This window comes from Misgurnus anguillicaudatus, chromosome 25 (assembly GCF_027580225.2).
Source record: "Misgurnus anguillicaudatus chromosome 25, ASM2758022v2, whole genome shotgun sequence".
In the NCBI taxonomy this organism is placed as follows: Eukaryota; Metazoa; Chordata; class Actinopteri; order Cypriniformes; family Cobitidae; genus Misgurnus; species Misgurnus anguillicaudatus.
The window spans coordinates 1,722,403-1,731,382 of record NC_073361.2 but is presented as its reverse complement, the minus strand read 5'-3'; the positions used below and the strand labels follow the sequence as shown (position 1 = coordinate 1,731,382).

The window sequence follows — 8,980 nt, the reverse complement described above, 5'->3', positions numbered from 1 at the left end:
CTTAAAATATATCAGTGCCATTGTTTGGTCTCAAGAAGCTCATCATTATTGTTTTTGTAAGGTTTGTTTATAAAAACGAATTAAATGTCCTAATATAACTAAGGCCTAATTCTGGATTAATCTAAACCCTGTCTGGGAAACTGCCCCATAGGGGCATAGCCGTTTGGAATTTGTCCTCCGTCTGTTTGTGTACGTGTGTTTAAGTGCACTCAAAAGTGCATACACGGGGAGACGCCTCTTAAATGGCAAGCGATCATTCTTTCTGTTTTTGACATGACACATACAAGCCAAATGATCTTGAAATACCACAGTATTCTTTTTATAATAAAAACATTTATTAGACAAAAGTGGTTTTCTTCCATATGTTTGCCAATAAACGACATGGCAGAAATTGCCCTTGTCTTAATTCATGTATAATGCTGAAACAAATGTAGGCATGTCAGAAATACAGTTATGCCTAATGCATAATGTAGCCTTTTTTAATGTTTAATGACAAGATATTGATTAACCTTTATTTAACCAGGTAAGTCAATTGAAAACCAGTTCTCATTTACAATAGAGAGAGACTTACTGTAAGGAAAATTATGTAGACTAATAATTTAAGTTTAATGTCCTAATGATCAGCCTACTTATTTGAATGTCCCACAGCTGACATGAAACATTATTAACCCTTTTTTTGTTTCTAACCGGTTCAGGAACGTAAATTTTAGGGTTGAACCGAAAACTGTAAACGTTAAAATACTGTTTCTGTTTGGAACAAACCAATTGGGTAAAAATCTGGTTCAAAGCCCTGCTTTTCAGTAAAAATATCTAAAAATTAAGATGTATTTTTTGGTGAGCAAAATGACCTAGGAAAATAAGTCTAGTTTTTAGACTAAAAATCTAAAATGTGAGCGAATTTGTGCTTAAAACAGAGTGTTTAAGAAAAAAAGTTATTTCAAGATATTTTTTCTCACCCCCTTTTTTTGATTGTTTTAAGCACAAATTCACATAGGGGTGGTTTCCCAGACAGGGATTAGCTTAAGACAGGACTGGGCCTTAGTATAATTAGGAAATATAACTAGTTTTAACAAACATGTCTTACTTAAAACATTACTTGTGTGCATTTTGAGGCAAAACAAAGGGCACTGATGTATTTTATGTTATATCAGTGCAAGTTGTTCTCAGTTTGGACAGTTCTTATGTATATTTTACATTTACATTTTGAAGCAAAACCAAGGGCACTGATGTATTTTAAGATATGTCAAGTTGTTTTCAGTTTGGACAGCTCTTACATTTATTTTAGTCTAGGACTAGTCAAATCCTGTCCGGGAAACCACCCCATACAGTACATGAGTAAAGTACATTTAATATGGCGGCACATTCACTGCACATTCTTGAAATATGTTGGTACCTTTAAATCATATTGTTTCATACATGTCCTGTGATGAAATAGACATTTAACAACTAGTCAGAAGACACAATAACCTTATTTATGAGGCAGAAATATGTCATCATACTAAACTTACTTCATTGTATTTACATTACCTTTGATGCATAGGATTAAAATATTATTCATATTCTCTTACAATGCATCATTTCACAAGACATATAGAGTATGTTACTTATGATACATGGATGTGCTTTTTGGATGAGCATTTCAATGGCATTACAAAGCCAGGAAGAGCCAGGATATTATTTAATAACTCTTATTGTGTTCAGTTGAAAAGTCATATACACCTGAGATGGCATGAAGGTGAGTAAAATGTTTTATTTCCTGTGAAGTATGTCTTTAAATAAACATAAAAGAAAGACTCTAAAGTAATCTTTTTATTAAGGTCAAACATGCTTAGCTATGATTGTTTTCATTTTATTGATAAAAAATTGCAAATGTAATCCGTTATCAAACAGATTAACAGGACAGAAAGGCTATTTTTATCCACAACGTGTCCCAGATGGAACGGTAATGTCGAGCACGATGTTTTATGTGGATTAGAGGGCTGTTGATGCTCTGTGGTCTGTACATAAATAAGAGCTGGTAAAAGGAAATGAGCTCATAGATTAAAGCATTCAGGGGCAAACGTAGATGGTCGTGTCGTCCAAAAAGCAAACACAGACCTAGTTTATATGACTGCAGAATTTATAGAGACACATTTCTATAACTGCAGTAACAGATGTGATGGGGAGGGGGAGAGAGATTAGTGGTGCTTTAATGATTTGAAAGCACTTGATCTTAAAGCTGATGGGGAGGGGGTTAAACCAGCAGCACTACACGTATCAGAATATAGACACAGATACGCACGTCAACATGTGAAAGTACTACTAGAGGAAAACAAACGTAGACATCGTCTTACTGTTAACTTGGAGCCCTAACCAGAACATAACTATAACCCAGGTAAGTGTGTTGTTTATCTTTTCCACATTCAAGTATGATTTATTCTTATAGCATTGTCCTACATAAGTCCACTTTGAGTGCATTGAAATAAGTCGAAAATGGCAATATTTTTAAGACAAATTATTTCAGTTTTGTTTAATATGTGAAGATAGTCAGTGTAAATGCAGAAATCTTGTACGTCACCTGTTGCTGAATAGCATGGGCAATAATGTCCTCAGCAAGATGTATTAAGTGTCCCCGTTTCTATGTAAACAAGTCTCCTCCATGTAAATCTTTGCTGAATTTGACAGAGATTTTATAAGGACTTTTACAAGTAGTGTACATTTAGCCAGAATAATAAGGTTTTGTCAAAAAAATGACTTTTTATTTAAAAATTAAAAAGATTTTAATTACAAAGTTGAATGGAATGCAAAAAACGTTAAAGCTCAATATCTCAAAACTACTCAAAATGCAGATAAAAGCTTATAATTATAAGGCGGCGATTTGTTATGTCTTGATTAGTTTAGGCTTATACTCTATTTATACAAACTTGTACATACGTAAACATTTTAAATTGAACATTATTTTTTTTTATAAATCAATGCAAAGAAAGAAAGCTTCCATTGCTTAAATAGGTCTTGCTTGCCTAAGCTTTTGTTCTGGTGTTTTCCATTCATTTTAATCTTGTTATAATCTTGGGGATGGGGGTAATGGTATGGCAAGGGTAAATACATCATGGATTACAGAGAGCCATGTTTGTCAGCAAGCTACAGGCTACATGCACACACAAACACACATGCACAAATTTTTATGCAATACACTTTAAACAATTTTTGTTAACATAATGTAGCTTACTTCATGTGGTAACATCTACATTATCTATTCAAATTTGTTGAATAATAATGTATTACTTTATAACTCAAAATGACTCAATCAGTCTACAGGTTATAACAGTGAAAGTGTTTTTAAACTCAGATCAGAAATATGAATTATTATTATTATTTGGATGTTAAGCTGTAAACAAAACATATCAGTGGTCATCTTTTACATAGGAATGTGCATAGACCCAATATTATGTGTACCTTACCTAATTATTTAGAATTATTAGCAATGTGTAAATGTGATTTTGTCCATGATCTCAGCTGGCACAAATGTGGCAAGATGTATTCTTCCCTTCTGCTTATATGTTTCCAAAGTAACTTTAAATAATTTCATTTAGCAATTATTTAAAAAGACAACTTGAAAAGGCAAAATACTACCATGGCATTTGAATAATTTACAGTTTAAATATCACAATAATGAAAATATAAAGAAAACGTTCTTATCCTTGTATGTTTTTTTTTTTTGTATTTTCAGTTAATGCCTTTTGATTCTTGACACACAGTTGTTATGAGGTTTGTGAGTATGGGTGTCCGTGTTCGGAGGACTGCTGAAACCGCAGAACCAAAAACAGAACATGAGTCCCATCCCTCTCATCCACCAACCCATCATGATTATGAAAACATGAAGAACAAGTTTATGAATGAGCTGAAACATCTTCATAGTGAGTACTTGCCAGCTCTACATTAGCATAAAATCATGGGGGGATAGTGTGAAGAAAAACTGTAATGTGTTGCCTTATATTGTATTGACCTGTGCATTTTATAAACAGGTTTATCAGATAGTTAGTTCCTCAAAGATTTCCCCAAAATGCACTTAACATGATCACATGGATCACAAGTTAGTCTTTATAGAATGACTTGTAATTGTAGCACATGCATTTAGTGTAATTGTGTTCACCTGGTGTGCAGGTGGCAATATTAATGACTAACAACTAATTATATGTTTTATTAATTTCTCGGGCAATGTAAAATCCTTTTTTTTCATAATTAAGACTAATCCTATTGTGCAATGTCTTTTGCAGTTAGGGAACAGTTTATGTATGAAAATGAATTTCTATAGGTGCAGACAAAGGGCCCTATTTTAACGATCTGAAACGCAAGTGCGAAGCGCAAAGCGCAAGTAACTTTGTGGGCGGATCTTGGGTGCTGTTGCTATTTTCCCGGCGGGAGAAATGAGTCTTGTGCCAGGCGCAAATCAATAAGGGGTTGGTCTGAAGTAGGTTCATTATTCATAGGTGTGGTTTGGGCGTAACATCAAATAAACCAATCAAAATGCTATCCAACATTCCATTTAAACGCAAGGGCGCAAGATCCATGGCGGGTTGCTATTATTATGACGGATTTACCAGGCGCACGCCAGGAGCGGTTCACAGCCGAGGAGACCGACGTTCTTGTAAGAGCAGTCAAAGAGAGAGAAGTTGTTTTGTATGGGGATAGGAGAAACCCGCCCAAATCAGCGTCGGTTAAACAGGCGTGAGAGGAAATAGACACAATTGTCTCATCAGCTGCGCCAAGCACTACGATGTCAGGAGACGGGGGGATCCCAAGCTTGCCAGCATAAATCGGGCCCGCCGGGCACACAGGAGGACATCGCTGCGTCCACCCTCACCGCTGAAAGGGTTTGGGGGCTTTGAAATCGGACCCAAGAAAAGCAAGCAAGGTCCAACCCCAAAGTACACTTACAAATCAAGTTCACATACATTAATTAAGGTTTCTTATGAAAACATTTTAAAGATTATTTAGATAAAATAAACGTAATACAGCCATACAACATGATAATTGTTTAACGCTGCCACACAAAATAAATAAAAACTATCACCGCAATGCTCACCACTATGATTTCCCTTATCTCATGTGTTAATATTTTTTATTGTAACAATTTATGATTTAATGATTTCCCTTATCTTATGTATTAATATTTTTTTATTGTAACAATTTATGATTTGCAAAAATAACTGTTGCATCTGTGTAGATTAGATAAGCAATGCGCGTTGTGCACGCTATACATTATGGTCAAGCATGCACCCTTAAAATAGCATAATGAACCACGCGCAACGCGTCACTGACTTTAGACTAGTTTTTTTTTTGTTAGTAGCGCAATTGTTTTTTGAAACTGCAAAATAGCATAAGAGATGGTTTGCGCCGGAACACGCCTCCTTTTTTGAGCTGAACCACACAAGGAGCGCAAGTTCATTCCCTAGTTTGCCGACGTGCATCTATGGAGGGAAAAACCCGCTGTGCGCCGGTGCAAAATACGAAATGATCCATGCATCACTGACAAAGTCAATTGCGCTGGGTGCAAGATAGGGCCCAAAATGTTTACTGTACATTTTTTTTAGTGCTATTTTACCAGCACTATTTTATACACTGTTCTGTGCATATTTATATTATGCATAACCATTGGTTATTGGATCATCTTATTTATTCATTATTAGATAATAAAATAATGAATTAATAATAATAATAAAATTACTATTATTAAATCAATACAATTGCAATTTCCCTGTTGTCCAGCAGGTGACCTGATCACTCTGTTACCTTCGATGTACTTGGGGATTATAGATATAGATAATAAAGGCTAGATGTCTCGTCCATGCTGCTGGCCAATGGTGGTCGACGTTAGAGACTCCACCTTAAGACATCTAGGGCCCTATTTTAACGATCTGAAACGCAAGTGCGAAGCGCAAAGCGCAAGTGACTTTGTGAGTGGATCTTGTGCGCTGTTGCTATTTTCCCGGCGGGAGAAATAATCTTGTGCCAGGCGCAAATCAATAAGGGGTTGCTCTGAAGTAGGTTCATTATTCATAGGTGTGGTTTGGGCGTAACATTAAATAAACCAATCAGAACGCTATCCAACATTCCCTTTAAATGCAAGGGCTAAAGTTTAATGGCGGGTTGCTATTGTTATGACGGATTTACCAGGCGCACGCCAGGAGCGGTTCACAGCCGAGGAGACCAGCGTTCTTGTAAGAGCAGTCAAAGACAGAGAAGTTGTTTTGTATGGGGATGGGAGAAACCCGCCCAAATCAGCGTCGGTTGAACAGGCGTGAGAAGAAATACCCGCAATTATCTCATCAGCTGGCATTCCCCAGGCCGTTGCACCGCACGCGCGACAATGATGTCAGGAGACGGGGGAATCCCAAGCTTGCCAGCATAAATCGGGCACGCTGTGTAACGGGAGGTGGATCTGCCTCTACACATGACCTGACGCCAGCAGAGGACATCGCTGCGTCCACCCTCACCGCTGAAAGCCAAGAAACGCAAGCAAGGTCCAACCCCAAAGTACACTTACAAATCAAGTTCACATACATTAAGGTTTCTTATGAAAACATTTTAATTATTATTTACATAAAATAAACGTAATACAGCCACACAACAAACTTATGAAAATAACGCAGCCACACAAAAAATAAAAACTACCACGCGCAACGCGCCACTGACTTTAGACTAGTTTTTTTTGGTCAGTGGCGCAATTGTTTTTTGAAACTGCAAAATAGCATCAGGGATGGTTTGCGCCGGAACACGCCTCCTTTTTTGCGCTGAACCGCCCAGGGAGCGCAAATTCATTCCCTAGTTTGCCGACGTGCATCTGTGGAGGAAAAAACCCGCTGTGCGCCGGTGCAAAATACAAATGTTGCATGCGTCACTGACAAAGTCAATTGCGCTGGGTGCATGATAGGGCCCCTAGCCTTTATTATCTATATCTATATTTGCGATTACTTCAGAGCACTTGTAGATCTATGGCGATGTACGCTCTATGTACTAATTAATGGGATAGTTCATCCAAAAATAAAAAATTCTGTCATCATTATTTCAACCTCATGTTGTTCTAAACCTTTATGAGTTTCTTTATTCTGTTAAATATAAAATAAGATATTTTGATAAATTATGTTAAGTACACAGTTGACAGTACTCGTTGACTTTCATAGTATTTGTTTTTCCTACTATGAAAGTCAACTGTGTGTTAATCATCATTTATCAAAATATCTTCTTTAAGTGAGTATTGCCTCTGTTTTGTGTATTTGTTAAAAAGGAGTTCATGACCAGCTCTTTACTCTCTATATGCCAGTGTGGGCCGTAAGTGCCATAGTGCTGGTCGTTCTAGCCCTCGTGGTTTGCTTTACATACTGCATGTTCAGGAAATGCTTTGGCAAGAAGAAGAAATCCAAGAAAGATCGGGAGAGGAAGAGAGCAGGGAGAAGAAGAACAGAAGGGACAATAGGAGAAGTTGAGGGAGAACGAAAGGAGGAAGGTCACAATAACAAATTTTGAAGTTTCTTTATATATTACATATGTCTGTAAACCACATGTATCTTTGCAGGAGGAAGGAGAGAAAAAAGAGGGAGCAGAGGAAAAAGAGCATCAAGAGAACTTTGGAAAACTGGAATTCTCTTTGGATTACAACTTCACTGATGCTCAGGCATGTCCATGATGTGTTTATATATACAGTATACTTGTTTGGGGTTAGAACAATTTTTTGTTACATAAAATGACATCCTAACCCAATTCGAAACCCAACTCCAAGTGACCATAGTTTTAAAAAAAGACAAAAACATGGAGAAACCTATATATTAAATGACATCCTAAAGCAAATCCCAAATCTAACAAACACCACTTTTCACACTGTGCTATTTATACACACTTCATGAGAATGGGTCAAATCAAATCTGTTACATGTTATAATGGTCAATTAAACCATTTCAGATCATTACACAAAACCATTGTAATTTTGTGATAACCATGGTTTTACTAGGGTAACCATGTTTTTTGGTTTTGACTGTAGTAAAACCATGGTTAATTTTCGTAAGGGATGATATTCCAATATTGCATTTAGCCATGCAATGAAACTAGTTATTAATATTTATGTGTATCCAAATAGTCTTTATATAAAAACACATATGCTTTGTATGTTGTTTGGTTAACAGCTGATAGTTGGAGTTCTGCAGGCCCAAGATCTTGCTGCTATGGACATTGGTGGCACATCTGATCCATATGTGAAAGTTTATCTGCTCCCTGACAAGAAGAAGAAGTTTGAGACCAAAGTCCAGCGCAAAAACCTCTGCCCTGTGTTCAACGAGACTTTTATTTTCAAGGTTTCTTAATCACATATTTATATTTTAATTTATATAATAGTGTTTATATGGCATCAAAATATTAAATATGACTAATTTTATGATAGTTTCGCTGACATTTTTCAAGTTTCAAGATTAGCAGATTTTTCCTCTTTTTTTTGGGGGGGGGGTGTGTGAAAACAACATGAGGGTTAATAAATATTGACATTTTTGAAAGAAATTGTTTTAATCACCTGTATGTAAGTATTTAAAATGGCTTTGTTTATTTATGTTAAGTATGCCACCCTAACCTGTTTAAGACATCTCAGAGCAATGTTTATAGTCAGTACAACACTGCAAAACTGCATTATGTATGTCATCTTTAACTCAGTTGTCTTGTCATTTATATGTTGGGTGTAATAGATTCCTTATGCTGAACTGGGTGGTAAAACTCTAGTGCTCCAGGTGTTTGATTTTGACCGGTTTGGTAAACACGATGTGATTGGCCAGATAAAGATCCCCATGAACAGCGTGGATCTCGCACAGCCGCTTCACGAATGGAGAGATCTTGAAAATGGAGAAAAGGAGGAGGTCAGTCTTGAGTCTTGTCTATATATTTTTTAAACATATTTTGTTTCATTTGTCCAGCATCGGTAATACAATTTTCCATTCCCATTTCTTCCCAACCTTGTTCT

The 8,980-nt window shown here is 36.5% G+C and overlaps 1 protein-coding gene across 1 annotated transcript in view; it reads left to right on the top strand.

The window, feature by feature from the left end:
- Positions 1-2,072: 2,072 nt before the first annotated feature.
- syt5b (synaptotagmin Vb) overlaps positions 2,073-8,980 on the top strand; it is an 8,998-nt gene continuing 2,090 nt past the window's right edge. The window contains exons 1-6 of the mRNA XM_073864086.1: positions 2,073-2,374; positions 3,738-3,896; positions 7,304-7,486; positions 7,563-7,654; positions 8,160-8,327; positions 8,709-8,876. Of these exons, the coding sequence (XP_073720187.1) occupies positions 3,743-3,896; positions 7,304-7,486; positions 7,563-7,654; positions 8,160-8,327; positions 8,709-8,876 (765 nt within the window). The 5' untranslated portion in view covers positions 2,073-2,374; positions 3,738-3,742. The remainder of the gene's footprint in view (positions 2,375-3,737; positions 3,897-7,303; positions 7,487-7,562; positions 7,655-8,159; positions 8,328-8,708; positions 8,877-8,980) is intronic.